The 20,026-nt window shown below is 36.8% G+C and overlaps 1 protein-coding gene and 1 pseudogene across 1 annotated transcript; one reads left to right on the forward strand and one right to left on the reverse strand.

Annotated features, from left to right (window-relative positions):
• The first annotated feature begins 11,480 nt into the window (after window positions 1–11,480).
• On the forward strand, window positions 11,481–12,529 carry LOC125845864 (probable LRR receptor-like serine/threonine-protein kinase At3g47570). The gene is made up of 2 exons (XM_049525364.1): window positions 11,481–12,039; window positions 12,128–12,529. Exons 1-2 carry the CDS (start codon window positions 11,481–11,483, stop codon window positions 12,475–12,477), a joined length of 909 nt encoding a protein of 302 aa, XP_049381321.1. The 3' UTR covers window positions 12,478–12,529.
• A 381-nt stretch (window positions 12,530–12,910) lies between these two features.
• LOC125845865 (receptor protein-tyrosine kinase CEPR2-like) lies at window positions 12,911–18,707 on the reverse strand (annotated as a pseudogene).
• Between the last annotated feature and the right edge of the window lie 1,319 nt (window positions 18,708–20,026).

The following is a 20,026-nucleotide window of genomic DNA, read 5'->3' on the forward strand; positions in this document are numbered from 1 at the left end:
TAACAGATACTTTATTTCAACAACCATATCTTTCATCTACAAATTTAAAAGTAAAACTCAAACCCAAACAATCAGTGTTTCTACAAATTACAATATACACTAGATACGTTTATTTTTCAACAATGTGTAAAATTAAAAGCAAAAGATAGACATACCATGGGTAGTGTTGGTCGTAAAATGGGAGGGGCAACCTTTCTACCCCTTTTCTTTTTAGTTTTTGCATCCTTTGCTTTAGATGATAACCCCACTTTCGTTTTCGATTTTCTCTTGGAAGAAGTTCGATTCGCCATTAATGCCGTTGCATGCAAGCTTTTAGACCTCTGTTCATTCAAGTTTCGGTGTTCAGATTCAAAAATTTGTTCATTGTTAGGTGTTATTAATTGGGAAATCTCAATATTAAAAGACGGATGATCCATTGTGACAAATAATTCAAAATCGATTGAAACAAAAAATTGATTTTGAAAGAAAAATGAAAAAGAAGAAGAAGAATACCTATTTTGAACTTTGACACTGTTGAATCGTTTGGAAATCAAATTGCTTTGAAAGCGGTAACTGATTTGGTAGTGGGAGAGATTATAGGCGAGATTTTGGGGGTGAGGAAGATGGGTTTGATTTCTTTCACAATAAAGTATCCGGAAAATAGGAATTGGGGAAAAAATAGGGATTTTTGAATTTTTATGAAAGAGAAGGGATTAATTGATAATAGGTAAACATATGTAGTGTACTTTAGTAATTTTACCTATAATTAGTGGGTCTTAATTGAATTTGATGTGGGTGAAGTCTGCATAGCCCAGTTTTGACTTGATTTCATGATTTTGCCAATAATATATAGAGTGATGACTTCTCAATGGAAAATCACTGATTTGAGCAATACCTTTTAATAATTGGGGGAAGTCTGAGTACACATGGGTAGATAAGCTTGTGTGTGGATTTTAATGATGTTGAGAAACTTGATTTTGTTGCGTATATGAGTTTTGTCAATGAAATTTGACACTAGGTTGAACACCACATGTTCGGCAAGCTTGTGTTAGCTTGCCAAGATGGTTAGGTGAATCGTCGAGTAAGCCCTATCTCACCTTCTTGAGTGAATATGTGACCTTGGTAATATTCCATTCACTGAGCTTATCTTAATTCACCTAACCCACTCGACATATCGCTATGTCGGAATGAACATCGCCTATGAGCCCTTTGTCTTTTCACTTTGCACTGTTAGTTTCATCCGACTTGTCTTAGCTCGCTGAAACTAACTCGATGAATCACTGAGTTGGAATTGACTCCACCCTATTGTGCCTAAACTCTTGGACATTTGATTATGTCTCATTCGACGAGCTCACCGAAGCTCGCCCATCTTGTTAGGAGGACCACATTCTCATTAGGTGAGCCTCAGGACATTTTGAATTGTGCTTTCAATTGAATTTGATTTTTACTAACCTTCACCAATTCTATGTTTGAAATCGTATGTTTTGAAGATAATGGCCATGACAAAGGGTAAGCAAGTCATTTCTTTAGATACATAGTTAGACATGGACTCCTCTCCTCCTCCCTCTCCTTTGAAAAGGCACAGGGGTGTCACCATTAATGAACCATTTGAGGCTCCTCATCCATAACAAACCACTCCACATCTTCCTATGAGTATGGGTAAGAGACCACATAAGCATATTGCCACAAAAGGACATATATCCGTTCCAAGTTTGCATCACCTCCTCAGGATCCAACCCCTGCCTCTTGTGCTCTCCTTATAATAGCTCCAAGATCCCTTAATAGTCACAAGGCAGATGGAGAACAGACTATTCTTAAGGAGTGAAGGCTCTCAACTGATGGGGCAATGAGTGATTACTCGGGTATATGGGAACTATCAAGTTTCACCGATTTGAACAGTTCACAAAACTCAAGCTACCATATGTGCCAAAGTGGGTTAGGGAATTTTACGAAGCCTACATAAAGACCATCCCAAGAAAAGAAAGGAGAAAATCTAGAAACCCCTAGAAGAAATAGATGTAAGTGGCAAGAAAGTGCCATGTAATTCTAGTAAGATAAATGTTGTTCTTGGTACTAAAGGCAACTCAACTGATAGGTTCTAGCTTCGGATGAAGTTCAAGGTAGATGCCCACAAGGAGTGGCCAGTACCACTTATTGCAGATCTTTATCCTACATGGATAGAAGAAAGAGCACATATTGAAAAGAAAGACATAAATTTAGTAGGCCATTATTGGTTTGGATTCATTAGTAGCAACCTAATGCTGTCTGAGAATGAGTCCATCGTCCGGCATCGTACTAGTGGGGTGCATCATTGATCAAATTAAACTTAATATTGGGTCGATAATTGTGGAGGAGATGCTTTTGAGGGCAAGTCAAGAGGAGATATCCCTTCCATTTCCTGTCCTTATTACATAACTTTGTGAGAAAGTGTGAGTTCCCTTTCGGGGGAAATATGATGTACGGGTCAAATCGTCCTATTAATTTTTTTTTTGAAGGATTGTGGCTGACTACTTACAGTATTATACAGCTCGAAGGAAGCCGACACCACTAGAAACCATGCCCGTAGTTCATCCAGCTGCTTTGGCTTCTGAGGCCACCACATATGCTCCTTCTGTGGAGCAGGAATATATATCTTCCATTGTTACTCCCACTCCCACTACTACTGTTACTGTTGTTGCTATTGCTATGCCTACCTAGTTTTTACTGCCCTCCCCCTTGACCCATGCTTTGATTTATCAAATGGGAAGCCTTTCCTGGTCTATGGATCGTAGGGCCACAAGGGTTGAGAAGACATGCCCAAGATGATTGATATGGTGGTTGAGAGGGTGTTGGCCCCTTAGAGGAATATGGTGACCCTTTCTAAAGAGTTGTTTGAGTCGGATAACCTCACTGCTTGATTAGAGGCCCAAGAGAAGGCCAAGGGTAGTTTTGGTGTGCTTGACACCATGAGAGGCAATCTTAGAGCCATGATGGTAGATATAAACCACCTAAGGTCTATTGATATATCGATGTTGTGGGAGGAGGTTCCCCTACCAGATGTATCTACCTCCATGCCACTGATGATGCCTATTAGTGAGGGTGATGATGATGATAAGAGGGCCGATGATGATTTTTCTGAGGGACTAATGAGGATGAGATTAAAAAAAGAAGAGGATGTGCATAGGCACTCACAGACTTGCAGGTCACCGACGAGATGATTGTCCAGGCTACTTTGGAGAGATCCCTTCGGGAGACCTCTGCAGTTGGCATCTGTGGAGTCTCTTCAGACCCCTCCATTCTTCCCAGTGATGTGCCGGGCACTAATGCTCGATCTGATGCCACATTTGTTCCTCCTGTGATACTATTGCCAGACACTGATGCCCAGGATGATGCTACTCCTCCAGAGACTCCAGATGAGAGCACTCCATAGGATTATCCTGTCAGGGGGACATTGTCACGCTTCCTCCTATAGGGTGACCCATTCTGAAGAGTTGTTTGAGTCACACGGGTGAGGTTGGATAACCTCACTATTTGATTAGAGGCCCAAGAGAAGGCCAAGGGTAGTTCTGGTGTGCTTGACACTATGAGAGGCGAGCTTAGAGCCATGAGGGCAGTTATGAACCACCTAAGGTCTACTGATATATCGATGTTATGAGAGGAGGTTCCCCTACCTGATGTATCTACCTCCATGCCACCAACGATGCCTAGTAGTGAGGGTGATGATGATGATAAGATGGCCCATGATGAATTTGCTGAGGGACTAATGAGGATGAGATTAGGAAAGAAGAGGATGTGCATAGGATTGCATAGGCACTCACAAACTTGCAGGTCACTGAGGAGATGATTGTCTAGGCTACTTTGGAGAGATCCCTTCGAGAGACCTCCGCAGTTGGCACCTGTGGAGTCTCTTCAGACCCCACTGTTCTTCCCAGTGATGTGTCGGGCAATAATGCTCGATCTGATGCCACATTTGTTCCTCCTATGATACTATTGCCAAGCACTGATGCCCATGATGATGCTACTCCTCCAGAGACTCCAGACGAGAGCACTCCATAGGCTTATCTTGTCAGGGGGACATTTTCACGCTTCCTCCTGTATTCTTTACTTTTGCATTGAGGACACTTCTTTAATATTTGGTGGGGGTAACCTCAATTTAATTTTTTAAATTTTTTTCTCTTTATTTAATTTCTTATCTATTCACTTTTAGTTAAAAAAATAAATAAAAAATGTGTTTTTAAAATTACAAACTAAAAAGTGTCCTTAATTTTTAACATTTTAATGTGATATTTTATTTTCTTCACTTATTTTGATATTCGTTCAAAATTAGCTTATTTTAAATACTATTTTTGAATTAAATTAAAAGGAAATGCAAAGAAAAAATAAAATCAATAGAAAAAATGAATGAAGGTACAAAAAAAAGTGAAGAAAAACAAGTTCAAATACAAGGCAAAAAAAACTTACGTGTATTGACTTAATTTAAATACAAGATAAAGAAAATAAGAAGATTTTAAAAATTTATAATTAAAATTTTAAATTATTTTTTAAAAAAATTTAAAAAAATAACGCACATAGCAAGCGCGTGTTATACAAATACAATCAACTTACCCGATTGAAAGTGTCATGTCATTACAGGTGCACTAAAATATAGAAAAAAATTACTTCACAGAGGGGGTTATAGAACCTGTTTGAATTAACATGTGTCGTTAGATTTTGGTCATAATGTATTGATGCATTATCTCAATGAAATAATGATAGAAATCTTGACTTAAAGTGTTGATATCCAACACTTGCTTTTTATTGGTACAAGTCCTAGCCGCCTTCCCTTCTTTTCTTTTCTTTTCTTTAGGATTAAAATTAAAACAAAATTATTCAACATGAAATGAATTACAGTAAAATAATAATATTAATTTGTATAATCGACCATAATTAATTCCAAGTGGTTCTCTTTTCTATTATTGTTATTCATAGTTTTTACAGCGTATTTATTCTTTTAGGAGTGATCATATAGTAGAGATCATCTATAGTTACTTGATAAGAAATTGTTCTGCTTTACTTGTTTGGGACATGAATATATGGACTGCAATTCTGCAATGTGAAGTACTAGTGGATGATAAGTCCTCATAGTCATCAACTCATCATGATCAAATTTTTATATTTTAAATTTATTTGTTCAAGATTAAAAGTGAGAAGAAAATTAAGATTTCAATCTTTCTCCAAGGTTAGGTGGGGAGGGGGACTGACCTAGATATAACATAAAAAAAAAAGACAGTATATTAAATATTCTATTCGTCCAATTTTAATTGTCCACTTTTAATTGTCATGATGCTCTTTTTGAAAATTAATTTGGCTAATTTTCAAAGTTAATTTAGATTACGTTCATTCGATATTTTAAACAAAAGATTTAGATATTCTAAAATTATATGAAAAGTATTATAAATTACAATTTTTTTGCAATTCAATATAATGAAAAAATATATCGTAAAATGTTAGTCAAAGTTCTTACAATATAATTTTACTCTAAAAAAAAGAAATCATGACAATTAAAAGTGAACCGAGGGAGTATATAGAAAGTGACCATGACACACATATTGTACCTGCTTGAATTAATTAAATAATTTTATTTTTTTAGTAATAAAGGCAATAATGTCCATCTTGGGATATAACCATCCCAATTGGAGGAGAAGGAAAGGTCACGGGTAGAAAGTCTTTCAGCTTGCCTTTGGATATACGGTAAGAAGCTAGTCATAATTTTAAATTAATATTTAGATATATGATTTGGGTTTATGATTTCAAAATTCAAATTATCAATAAAAAATATATAATTTGTGATTTCAAATCGTGATTTTAAATATAAAACTTGGTTCATAAGTTTATTTTTTGTAAAAAAAAAAAAAACCAATTATTTTAAAATTTGCAAAAAAAAAAGAATTTCATGTTCGACGTGAATAAATTGTTTGTACCATGTCAAAGAATTATGAGTATTTGAAAATTTGTACGTAATCACACAAAAAAGATTTTTTATAAAAAGGATCAGAAAATATGTGGCTTATCAATTCAGTGCCTTAGGATATTTTGATATCTTGATTATGAACATGATTTGTTCATTTGGTAAGAATTATGAAATTTTTAATAATTTCACAACTTGTGGGGTTTTCATGTTCATATAAGAAAATACAATTTAAAAACTTCAAATTACATGTCTAAACAAAACTTTTACTTCAAATCGATCTGATGACATATCATGATTTTAAATTAGGATTCGATACTAATGTCCAAATAGGTCCATAATATTAATAGTGGGAATATAATTGAATTGTGTAAACTGTTTGACTAAGAGTTCCACTTTTTAAAACTGATATTTTTATTTTTTTATTTTAGCTACTTTTCATGATTTTGCTTAGATGTGAAGGTGATCAGAGAGCTTCATTCTTTCACAAATGCTCCAACTTGCAAGAAAGTTGAATGCTCCAACTTGCAAGAATGTTAAAAAGAAACAAAAGAGAAACAACACCACAATGATATCTTTGCTCAAAGAAAACAAAAAGGCATAATACATGAATCTGTCATTCAACTTTGCTTCAGCTGACATTTATGTCCTTCAATTTTTGATGTGCACAAGTAGACATTTAAACTTGTATAAAATTAAACAAATAGACACATTCGTCTTACGTGACATCCTACATGACACTTTTGTTCTAATGTGGCATCCTACAAGTGTTATGCCACGTAGGATGTGTATGTTTACTTGTTCAATTTTATTACAAGTATAAGTGTTTACCTATGCACACTCAAAGTTAGAGGGTATAGATGTCAGTTGAAGTCAAGTTAAATGACATATTTATGTATTACGCGAAACAAAAAGGAATTAAATATAGAGTTGAAATTGGAAAAAAGATACGTTTTATTCCAAATTTGAATACAATATGGTTGAATAAGGAATAATGGTTTACTATGATAGCCCTTTAATTGACTTACTGTGCTTCAAGTAATCAACACCTTGTATCTTTTCATTCCTTTGCTTCTTGCTCAACTCCAACAATGTCCTCTCTTAACTTTCCACTTTCTATTCTTCTTACTGTTTTGCCTCTCAAAGTGTTGTGCACAAGGAAATGTTACTGATCATTTGGCCCTGATTTCCTTTAAAAATGCAACAATATCAGATCCACTTAACATCACAGCTTCTTGGAATGAATCTAGCCATTTCTGCAGCTGGATTGGTATAACTTGTGGCAACAAACACCGTTGAGTCATTTGGATTGTCTTGAACTCTAGTGAATTGGTTGGTTCATTGTCACCTGCAGTTGGTAATCTTAGTTTCCTCAGGGTACTTTGGCTCAGCAGAAACAGTTTCACTGGCCAAATCCCTGGAGAGATAGGAAAGCTATCGAGATTACGGATGTTGAACTTAGCAAACAATTCATTTTCTGGTGAAATACCAAGAAACATATCGCGGTGCTCCAATCTTAATTATATTCATTTTGGTGATAACAATCTGAATGGAAGCATTCCAACAGAGTTGAGATCATTGAATAAACTTGAGAAATTGGTTCTTCTGTCAAACAAATTAACTGGACAAGTTCCAGCTTATCTTGGTAATCATTCTTCACTCTTGGTAATTGCACTAGGAGATAATCAGTTACATGGAAAGATACCTGATATTTTTGGTGGACTCAAACATTTGGTGTTTCTTGATTTTGCTTTGAATTATTTTTCTGGAGAGATTCCTATGTCCATTTTCAACTTGTCATCATTGGACACACTTCAGTTAATTTTTAATAAACTTGAAGGGGCTCTTCCATCAGATGTGGGGTTCAATAGTTTAAAGTTCTTTCTCCTTGTGGGAAATCAACTGATGATAGGAAAGGTTCCTACTTCAATATTAAATTCTACATCAATTATGGAATTTGGTATCGATGCTAATAATTTCACTGGACAAGTACCAGCCTTTGGAAACCAAAAGGATTTGTACTGGCTTGGACTTGCTGAAAATCATTTTGGAAATGGAATGTTGGATGATTTGAAGTTTATGTACTCCCTACAAAATTGTACAAGTTTAGAGCAGCTAATAATGGAAAACAACAATCTTGGAGGAGTACTGCCAAGATATATAGGCAACATGTCCAATCTTTTGCGGCTTTCTGTAGGCGGAAATCCAAGGAAACATTCCCACAGAGATTTTACAGCTTGAAAACCTGCAAGTACTTGGTCGTGAGAAAAATAATTTTACTGGTATGATTCCTGAGTCTATTGGACAATTAAGGCAACTTAGTAAGTTATACTTTCACCACAACAAATTTTCAGGTGAGATTCCACATTCTCTTGGAAATTTGACGAGGTTGATTGAACTCGATTTGGGATCAAACAAGTTGCAAGGTACTGTGCCATCAAATCTTGGAAGCTGCAAGTTGTTATCACTCTTGTATCTGAATGGAAATCAACTTAGTGGTCCTATACCGAAAGAACTATTTGAGCTCTCTCTTATAGAATTTGACCTCTCAAACAACCACTTGACGGGGTATTTTCCTGTTGGGATTGGCTCTGGAAACTTGACTGGATTGATAAACTTGATCTACATGAACCATTCATACAACAATTTATCAGGTGAAATACCAAGCAGCTTTGGCACTTTGACTAGTTTGAGGGAGCTATACCTTGGTAACAATACCCTTCAGGGAGCTATTCCTGCATCCTTAAGTTCTTTGAGAAGTCTTGAATATATGGATCTTTCTCATAACCACTTTGCAGGGAGGATCCCAAAGTTTCTGGATGAACTTGTCTCCTTGAAGTTCTTAAATTTGTCTTATAATGATTTGGAGGGTGAGGTACCTTTGAAAGGAGCTTTCAGAAACATGAGTGCTGTTTCACTTGTTGGGAGCAGTGAGCTATGTGGTGGTATTCCAGAGTTCAAAATGCCAAAGTGCAGCGACAACGTAGCGTCAAGAAGACGAAGGTTATCTCATAGATTGATAATAGTAATGCTGATTATTGGAGGATTATCGGCAGCAACAACAGTGGCCCTTCTTATTTTCATGTGTGCTAGGAGAAAAAGAGGTCTACTTCATCAGAGAATTCATCGTTGGATTCTAAGGAAATACGAAGAAGTATCTGGTCAAAAGGTTAATAAAGAGAAAAGTGCAATTTATATGCACCATAGTGTAACAGGGGGTGACGCAATTGTTGCAGAGGTAGCTACAGGAATACTGAGGAAGGATTTCCCATTTACATATTTTGGATGTCCTATTTTTTATAAGAGAAAACAGAAAGCGTATTATCAGCAGATAATACACAGGATTGGAGCAAAAATACAAGCTTGGAAAGGAAAATTACTATCGTATGGTGGAAGAGCAATCCTAATCAAACATGTACTACAGAGTACACATATTCATTGTCTTTCAGTGATGAACCCTCCTAGCAATGTCCTTAATCAGGTTCAAAGAATGATGGCCCAATTTTTTTGGAGTAGCTGCGTTGGAGGAAGAGGGAGGCATTGGACTAAATGGAGTAGCTTATGCTTACCAGAAAACGAAGGGGGTTTGGGTTTCAGATTACTTCACGATATGTCAATGGCCTTGTTTTGTAAGTTATGGTGGAATTTTAGAACGAAGACATCTTTGTGGAATGAGTACATGAAGAACAGATACTGCAAAAATATGACAGCTAATCTGACTATGTGGAGAACTGGATGCGGGGAATCTCAAGTGTGGAAGAGAATGATACAGGTGAGAGATTTAATAGAACATCAAATTTTATGGCAGGCGAGGAAGGGATCATCTTTAGTATGGCATGATAATTGGACAGGATTAGGTGATTTATACACTATCACAGGGGATAATTTTGAATGGGATGACAATTATGAGAGAATTGCTGAACTAGCTACGAATGGTGAATGGGAAGTAGCTATCTTGAAAGAAAATTTTCCAATGGAACTGGTAGATCATATTATTTCCTGCATAAAACCGCCTAATGGAGGGGATGAGCAGGATAAGCCCTGCTGGATGTTAGATACGAGAGGGACTTTCTCGGTTAAAACAACTTGGAATTACATTAGACATAAGGAGAAGCCGAACAAAATTCATACACTGATATGGAATAAGGGAGTCCCTTTTAAGATGGCCTTTATGATGTGGAGGCTGTGGAAATTCAAGATACCCGTAGATGATAAAATAAGGAGATGGGGTATGGAAGGACCATCAAGATGTTGGTGTTGTGAAAGGCCGGATCAAGAGACACTATCACATGTGTTTCTAAAATCAGATTGTGCTAACAGGACATGGTCCTATTTTTGCTCTTTTGCAGGCTTAAACATGTCTGGATTACAATTAAGGAAAGTTATTATGTTGTGGTGGGAGGCAGATGTCAAAGCAGATATGCGAACTTTTTATAGAGCTTTACCAAGTTTTATAATTTGGGAATTATGGAGAAGAAGAAATAGGAGGAATCATGAAGGAAAAAACATATCTCAACCAAGAGTCATACACAATGTCACGAGAAATATGTACATGTTGATAAAGTGTAGGAGACCAGGCATGAGATGTTTAAGAAACTGGCCAGAAATAGTAACGGAAGTAGAGGACTACAATCCAAGAGTGAAGGTTACAAAGGTACTATGGGAATTTCCTCCGAATGGATGGGTTAAGTACAATACTGATGGAGCATCAAGAGGCAATCCGGGGATGAGTTCCTATGCATTCTGTCTGAGGAATGAGATGGGGGATATATTGCATGCAGAAGGTGCTACTATTGACATCACAACTAATACAGTTGCAGAAGCTAAAGCTATATTAGAAGCTTGTAAACATTGTAAGCAGTCTCAACAATCAGGTAATAATGCAAACGGATTCTATGCTTTTATATAAAGTACTAGAGGGAAAATGGGCAACTCCATGGGTAATTGCAGATATGGTGGAGGAAATAAAGGCATGCTTGTGGAATAAACAATATAAATTCCAGCATATTCTAAGAGAAGGAAACCAGTTAGCGGACTATTTTGCAAACATTGCTTTAGACAAAGGAAGCTGCAGATACTCACAGTTTAAAAGCATAGAGACAAGAGGAAGAAAGATTTTAAACAGTGACAAGTTACATGCCCATATTTAAGAATTGCACCAAATAGGGGATAAGAGGGGCAGGGAAAATACAACATCAGTTTTTCACAAGCACAGCATATACAAGGAGAACGAGAGCACGAAGAGACCGAAACGGTGGTTTTGCCAAGGCAGCATCAGTGGTTCAGATGTTGGGTGGAAGGAAATAAAGTGGGAGTAAATGTTTTAGGAAACCCAAATCTAATGGGAAGTGTTTTGTAGGAAGAAAGTTTATTTAGTTACTTTAATTTTTCGTTTTGTCATTACAGACTTGGGCAATAGGCCCAAGTGAGTGTGTATTTTCTTTTTTCCTGAGTTATCAAATAAAAGGATCCCAAATTTAATTTTTTTTTTAAAATAAAAAAATCGTTGGACATGATCCCAAGAGTGACTTACAATAGTCTTTACAAAGAAACTAATGGCTTCTCTATGTCAAACATGATCGGTTCGGGTGCATTTAGCTCCGTGTACAGAGGCAATCTAGAGGAAAATGGAAAATTTGTTGCCATAAAGGTGCTCAAATTCCAAGTTAGGGGAGCTTCTAAGAGCTTTCTTACTGAGTGTGAAGCACTAAGGCATATCAAGCATAGAAACCTGGTAAAACTCTTAACATCATGTTCAAGTATTGATAACCAAGGCAATGAATTCAAGGCCCTCATTTATGAGTACATGGCCAATGGTAATTTGGCAAATTGGTTACACAATAGAAGTACAGATGGTGAAGAGAATCATGAGCCTAAAACTTTGAACATGCTACAGAGACTCAATGTAATAATTGATGTGGCTTCTGCATTAGATTATCTTCATCATCAATCTCGCACGCCATTGACACATTGCGATATCAAACCAAATAATGTGCTTTTGGATGAAGATTTTGTTGCTCATTTAGGTGACTTTGGACTGGCAAGGTTTCTGCCTGATGCTGCAAATATGCTCTCCTTAAGCCAATCTGCCAGCTCTCTCAATATAAGAGGAACTATTGGATATGTTCCACCTGGTAACTCTTCGATCTCCCTCTCTAAACATCATTTTATATTTATGCAGGTTCTCTTACTTATCAAGTTTGTCAATTCATGTATGTGCAGAATATGCAACAGGTATTATGTTTTCGACCTATGGAGATATCTATAGTTATGGAATTCTACTGTTGGAAACATTTACTGGAAGAAGTCCATCTGATGAGATTTTCAAGGATGGTCTAAACCTTCAGGATTTTGTTAAGAGAGCCATACCTGAGCAAGTGAAAGATATTTCTGATCCCAAACTTGTCTATGATCAGAGGGGCAGACTGATCAACAATAAAACAATGGAGTGCCTTACATTGATTATTCGAGTTGGGATTGCTTGTTCAGTGGAATCAGCAAAAGATCGCATGGACATTGCCAATGTTGTTAATGAACTGAATGTAATCAAAGATGCCTTCCTGAGGAACTAGCAATATTGGCTATGAAGTTTTTGAGTTTCATAACAAAGATACTACTTATATAAGTTATATTATCACTATCCACTTTTCCCTTCCCATTTCCTGCTTCTCCTTATGTAATGGAAAAAAATTGAAAATAACCACCTGATTTGGTTTATTATGTTTCATTTTTTATACTGGATTTACTCTATAGATTTGAAAATATGTTTTTCTGTCTATACTGATTCCATTTACTAATAAAAAATTAGACAAAACTGGCAAAAATTATAAGCTCAACCAGAAATATGCATTCCATTTTACAAAATGAACTTGTTCAGACAAAGTTGGATACAATTTTACATGGCATATTCATAATGAGAAAACTAAAACTATACTGAAGTTTGGAATTTAAACTATACGGTAAGAGGGAAAAGGAGAAAACTACAAGGGATCTTTCTCATTTTTCTCACAGTTGCTTGAAGACTAAATGTTCAAGGTTCAGGTTCAGCATCTTTACTACTTTTTTCATGCTGGGCCATAAATTAGAAAGCTTAGTCGTACATAGGGAAGAAATCCTCAACACTTTGACCATGTCATCTCGGACAAGCTCGGAAACCACCTTTTGATCAAGAATATTCAGAACACTTCCTTTGTCATTAAGATGAGTTGATGCCCAATAAACCAGGTCTTTTCCTTCTCCGTAGGCTTCCTCTATTGGTTTCCTTCCATTTATTAATTCTACTAGCACAACTCCAAAGCTGTATGCATCGGTCTTTTCTGTCACTCTGGAAGTATATGCTAGCTCTGTCAATAAAACAAATTAAAATGTAATGTTAGGTAACTAGCAAAAGTGAAAATAGAGTGGGAAAATAGTATTTGGTTTTTCCTGTTTGAAACATACCAGGAGCTGAATAGCCGTGAGTGCCTGCAAAGCAGCTGAACTCGGAGCCTCTAGAGGAAATTTCTGAAACTCTTGCAACCCTGAAATCAGAAACTTTCGCTTCATACTCCTCGTCAAGTAGAATGTTTGTTGACTTGATATCTCTATGAATAATAGGAGGGACACAGTCATGGTGCAAATAAGTGATTCCCTTTGCAGTAGCAACTGCAATTTTTATACCTCTGCTACCCATCTAATTCTGTCTTCCCAGCCTTGACTTCCCTGTGTAGTGCCTCAAATAAATTACCAATTGGCAAGTACTCGGAAGCCAACAAATTTGAACCTTCTCTCATTAAACTGGCATACAGTTTAACTATATTTCGATGCCTGATCTTTCCCAGAATGTCCATTTCCCTTGTCAAAACTTTCACCTCATTTCCTTTCCAAAGCTGCTTCACAGCCACTGTGCCACAGCCTTTCTTCAAATCTAACCGATAAACTTTTCCTGTTCCTCCACTTCCTATCAATTTATCTTCACCAACATCACAGATTTCATCTACATCAAGTTCCACATGTTGGAAGCTTTAAAGCTTCCATTTTGGATCCATTCCATTAGCATGTCCCGGACGCTTTTCTGAATCAGCTTCAGCGTTGTGCTTCTACTTCCAGTAACTCACAAGCATGAAAACACCCATTAGAACAGCCAAAGAAAGTAATACAATGCAAAACACAACTAGTTTGCTTTTCATGAACTTGTCCTAAGCAGCCTTTCAACTACAAGCGACCATGCCTGAGTTCATTCGGATATTCCTGATACTTTGATCAACACAAAGCCCCTTGTTTCCTAAAAATGTTTTTTCTCCGCCCACCGTCAAAAGATCTGTAGGAACTCTTCCACTTAGCTGATTGATAGAGAGATCCAATGAAGATAGTTTCAGGTTATCCGAGCTTGTTGGAATTGAGCCACTGAGATTGTTACTCGAAAGATTCAGGGAGTTCTGTAGACATTGAAAATTTGTAGGACTCTTCAAGACGTGTCCAATTCTAATTGATCTTCTACAAGATGTATCTGATTCCCGTTAGAATTCTAGGAGGCTACTCTAACCCTAAACCCTAGCTTATGCCTATATAAAGGGTACTATATTCCCTTGAAAAAGCATCTTGAATATTCTGCAAATTCATGAAATATTCATATAGTTAGAATGTATGCGTCCACTAGTGATCACTGGACCAGGTGCCCCTACAAAATAAAAGTGCGGAAAATAAATAGCTCAAAGTAGGTCAGGCACAAGGATTTTACGTGGAAACCCCCTTGCTCAAGGGAGGTGAAAACCACGACTTGTACTCACAAGATTTCAACACAAACTCCATTTCACTCAAACAGAGCAAAGTTTCATATTACAAACTCTTGCAACCTAGGATTAAAACTCTTTAATCCCTTCTCCCCTTACTGTAGCAACTCTACTACAAAGGAAACTAAGCAATAACTCTATTGCCCACTAAACCAACTAACTCTAGTTGTTCTAGACTTTAAGATCCCAAAAAGGCTAACTCTACCCACCAACTCAAATCTTGAAGATAAGAACTAAACAAGCAGCAACTCTGCTGCACCAAAACATCAACTAACTCTAGTTGACACTCCTAGGCAACTCTACCCAAGAGAGCATCAAAACAATGATGTAAAAAGGCTTGACTAATACATAGATGATTCAACTAACTAACTCTAGTTAATTGGACTCAAACTAAAGACCTAGACAAGCAACTGATCTACTATCCTTTATAACTTAGGAGTAGATTTACACTATAAGAACATAAGACACACAACTCAAATACACCAAAGACACTTCGACACTCCATCAGGTCCCTTGTTGAGCATGAGCAGTGTTGTTCCTTGAAGATGACCTTTTCTTTGTGAGCTTATGAATTTTCAGAAATTCAAAACTTTGTTTGCCAAATTAGAAAGAGACTATATTCGGATAAGGCCATTGGCTGAGAACCTGCTACTTTGAAAAGCTATGCACCAACCATGTCAGATGTGACAGCTTTTAGACAACTGTCTTTTGACTTTTTCGTGTCTGCAACCTTTCCTTAACCAGGTCCCTTGTTAGATCTGGAAGTTTGTTAAATCATCAAAACTTTAAATCAACTTAAAATAACAATTCCCTCTTTTTTTATGATGGCAAACTAATATCGAGCCACTCTAACTTCCGTCCTTTGGTTTTGTTTATTTCCCCTATCATCAGTCCCAATACCAGAAGACTGAGTCTTTCCTGGATCTGGTCCCATGTTAGATCCTGAAGTTTGTTAAATCATCAAAACTTAACATTAGCTCCAAAATAATATCCCCTTTTTTGATGATGACAAACTTATTCAACTTCTTCCCCCTTTCACTAGTTCCCCCTATCAGCATGACTCTTCAGGTAACTTGGGCAACACTGAGCATGATTAAAAGTGCATAAAGTAATGAGACAAGTCATTAGAAACATGACCTTTTTCATTCATAAATAAAAGATCAGCAGTCAAATCATTGCAAATTTTATTACGAATGAGAGCCAGGACAATGCCCACTGAGCTTCAATAGAAAAGGATGAACGAGGACTGACACGGGAATTCAGGAAGAGGGGCTTAGGAACAAGGGTAATATTAAGAGAGCATTTGCCTCAGGGTTTTCAGAAGTCTCTCTTGAGGTTCAGCATTCTTTGTTGCTCGGGATTCATGTTGAACCTTCAGGGCTGCCAGTTCTTCTCAACCTGGTCCCTCTGATTATGCTTTCAAAAGCTGGGCCTTTAGGCAAATTATTTCAATATCCATGTTAGCAAGAGCAGATGTCATAACTTCCAATGCAAGCTTGATTTTCTCATGTTCCACCAACGGCTTAGACACATTACTCTTGTTCCCTATCTTCACTTCCACACATTCGCATTTCAAGTCAGAAGGTACCCATATCTCATGTAATATTTACCATCCTTAGTGGATATGATCTTGTGCATGTATTCTCGTATTATGACAGAAGGATTGGTAAACTCAAACTTACTCAAGGCCTCTAAGATGAACAGATCAATAACCGAGGAACCATTTCATTTTTTTAATCTAGGCAACAACACTTTATTAACAAACTCCAAGAACAATTGATATTTCCTTTTAAGATGCTTCTTGGGAACACTGGTACCGTTGAGATTTTGGAATTTGTTGATTTTCTGAGTAAACTGTTGTAAGACAGATCCTCCAGCAGTCAACCTGGTCCCTTCCCTAGACATATTCATAATGTCTCCCAAAATTTCCTCATTCAGAAGGAAGGAATAGTTGCCTACCTAAGTATTTATATTCCCATCAGTAACAATCATGTTGTAATAGAAATCCCTCACTTTTGACTCATGCAACACATGTAAGTGACCTGAAACAAATGGTTCCCACTCTGAATTTTGTTTTTCATTTCAAGGTCTGACACCCTCCCATTTGCAATGCTTTGAGTTCTCAAAATATCAACCCTTTCCTTTTTGGACATCATCTCTTCCACCTTCTTCTTTTTGCTTGTTGAACCAAGTCCCTCTTCACACTCAAGAATTTCTTCATCCAGTAGGTTGATTAATGACGTTTCAAAGACACTTCATCCAATTCTAAGCGTCAACGATTGTTAATCAGTATATAACCCAACTAAATAAGTTGGGGTTGAATCCCACAAGGAGCAGTACGTGTTTAAGATTCAATTGTGAAGTACAAATATGATCAAATCAGTCATAGGAATAGAAATTATTGAATAAAGACATAATTCAAACAAGGGGGTAACACGAATGTCAAATGAGGGGCTTTGATTTGAAATTATCAACTACAAACAGTGGTAATCAATATGAAATAACAATAATGAGATGGTTTCTTGGGATGTGATTCGATAGGCTAATATAGACAAATGGGTAATTACAACTATAATAAAATAGCCAAATATTAGTGAGTAAGCTAGACTATAGAGGAGGTTAACTTTCTCTCGAATAATTTACCCCGAATCAAGTCGATTTCTCTCAAGCATCAACAAGCATGCAAATTAAGAACATTCCACACCTTAGTCCATTCACTCTCTCAAGTTGAATGTGTGGAAAAGGGTTTAAAAATTCACCCTCTCAAGCTGAACCCATGACAACCCAATACCAACAGACCATCAATCAATAATCTTAGTTTTTAAGACCTCTTTCTCGAGCAAGCCAAAAACACAAGGGTAGAACTGCATTTGCAACTACAATTCTTAAATTAAACCACAATTAATGATTGAACTCACTTCTAAATAGCATTTAAGCTAACAATTAACAATTCCCATAAGCTAAACCAGCTCATAATCACACCCCCAAGAATTGGGGTTTTAGCTAGACATCATAAAAAATAAAAAAATCATTACCAAATTGAGTTTCCATCAATTGGGTAAGATTGATTTCATCTTTACAATGGTCCAATTCTAAGAATTTCAAAGGCCCACTTTCAATTTCTCAAAAGTGAAAAACTTCAATTCTTCAAAGCTAAAGGAAAACTAGAGAAAACTTGTCTCAAATATGTTCTAAAGAGTAATTGATACTAAACTAATTGTTCAAAAATGTATTTATAGTAGCCAAAAATATGCTGCGAAGAGTCACTCAGCAAAGTAAGTCGGGCTCATCGAACCACTCTGCGATCTGCCCTTTGGTCATTTCCATCGCCCTTCTGCCTTGGCCTTTAGCATCTTCAGGGTCTGTAACTTTGAGTGATCCAACACTGCATCGCGGAACCACTCGGCTATCCACCGACTGCTCTTTTCTCTCGCCAACTTGGTTCTTTCCTTCAAGGCTTGACACACTGGAACTTTAGGCAGTCAAGTAGCCATTCGACGACTCGCCAAGTGGACTTGGCGATCACCAGACTTGCTTTTCTTCATTCTTTCAGCTTGTTTCGTTCCTTTTTGCAAATTAGTGTCCTTGCTTTGTTCCTCAATCCATATACCTGGAAATCAAGGGTTTTACATCAGTTATTGGCACAAAATAAGCGTTTGAGGACACTAAATCTATATAAATAAAGCCCTAAATGAGTCCAAATCTCATACTCATCATAGGTACAAAGGGTTTAGACATTTAGAAGTGTTTTTGAGAGAGGAGAAAAGAGGGTTTTGAAAATTTCTAAGTTTGGAAGGGGTTTTAATTTTTAGGGGAGATCGAAAAAAAATGGAATATAAAGGAGGTGAAAGGGTGTATCAAGTGAAAGGAACTGTCACTTGGTATTCAAATAATGGGACAATGGTCAGATACCTGGATGACAGACACGTGGTAATTGCAACAGTTGCAATGTTAAGAGTGCTAACCTTCGAGAATGGACTAGGTCTCCCTGTAGTTTGAATGTAATTGCATATATCTTTCCTGACCTCCATTTTTCCTTCAACACTTGTGCAATGTGTGTGTATACCTATAAAAGGTATAAGACTCAATTTGCTAAAACATACATAACTGAAAAACAAAGATACCTGCTCCCTTTGCATAGTCATGGGACGGTTGATTGATTCAGGCAGGATCCAGTCAGTCAAGTTTCAATATCCCTAATCTCTAATTTATTTATCTTCTAAGAGCTTCAGGCTGTTGTTTGATCCACAGAAGTTGAGCACACCAAGCTACATCTACTACGAGTTGAGCACATCAAGCTGCATTTATTACATACTCTGCTTCAGTTGTTGAAAAAGCAACCGAATCTTGCTTTTAGTCCCCATGAAATGAGATATGAGCTCATAAAATAAGTCATTCCCGAGGTACTCTTTCTATTAACTTGATACCCAACATTATCAACTTCACCATATTCCTTTAAATAAAAAAAAGTCTCCTGATAGACAAAATAGAATCAGGTCCTTGTCTTCTTCAAATGTCTTAGGATTCTCTTAGCAGCTTCAAATGTGATTCCTTTGGAAAAGCCTGGAATCTTTCATAAATCTCAACACTTGTGTCATTTACATCTGGACCAGATCCATTAGCATCCAACTTCGAGTTGGTCTCTATGGGAGTATCAATTGTCTTGGCATCCATAATATAAAACTTCTTCAACAACTTCTTGAACTTTTCTTGACAAACAAAGGTACCTTTACAAGTTTTCTTGATCTGCAGCTCCAAGAAGAAACTTTATTCTCCCATCATGCTCATTTCAAAACTCACTACTCTTGAGTGCAACAAACTCTTCACACAACACCTCAAAGGTTGCTCCAAAGATGATATCATCGATATATACCTGAATAATTAGCAATTAATTTCCTTGTGATTTCAAAAAGAGGATTTTGTCAATTTTACCTCTTTTGAAACCATTGTTGAAGAGGAACTTGGACAACTTGTCAGCTGATCGGGGAACCAAGTGTCATACTTGCATCTTTCAAACTGAGCTTGATCGGTTTTTTCATTCTCACCATTAGAATTCGCATTATCAATTTGAACTGCATTATCTTTGTTCAGTATTATCTACCAAACCAGGTCCCTCATCAGGTTCATCATCTGCATCATCTTCTTTGGGATTGCTAGATTCGTGAAGAGGATATTATTAAGCAATCTCAATGTTTAGAAAATCTCTCTGAATCTAAAGAAATTCTTTCATCTCAGAATCTTCTTTATTTTGTAACTTCTCAATTCTTCCAGACAAATCAAAATCACATGAACATTTTTTTAATGCACATATTTTTGTATACACCCGATAAGCCTTGCTGGAGGAAGAATA

This window comes from Solanum stenotomum, chromosome 11 (genome assembly GCF_019186545.1).
Source record: "Solanum stenotomum isolate F172 chromosome 11, ASM1918654v1, whole genome shotgun sequence".
Classification (NCBI taxonomy): domain Eukaryota; kingdom Viridiplantae; phylum Streptophyta; class Magnoliopsida; order Solanales; family Solanaceae; genus Solanum; species Solanum stenotomum.

Excerpts from the sequence above, each read along its gene's own strand:
- LOC125845864 (XM_049525364.1), top strand. The coding sequence starts at position 11,481 with ATGATCGGTTCGGGTGCATTTAGCTCCGTGTACAGAGGCAATCTAGAG. Across the intron at positions 12,040-12,127 it reads TATTGGATATGTTCCACCTG|AATATGCAACAGGTATTATG; the intron begins GTAACTCTTCGA and ends ATGTATGTGCAG.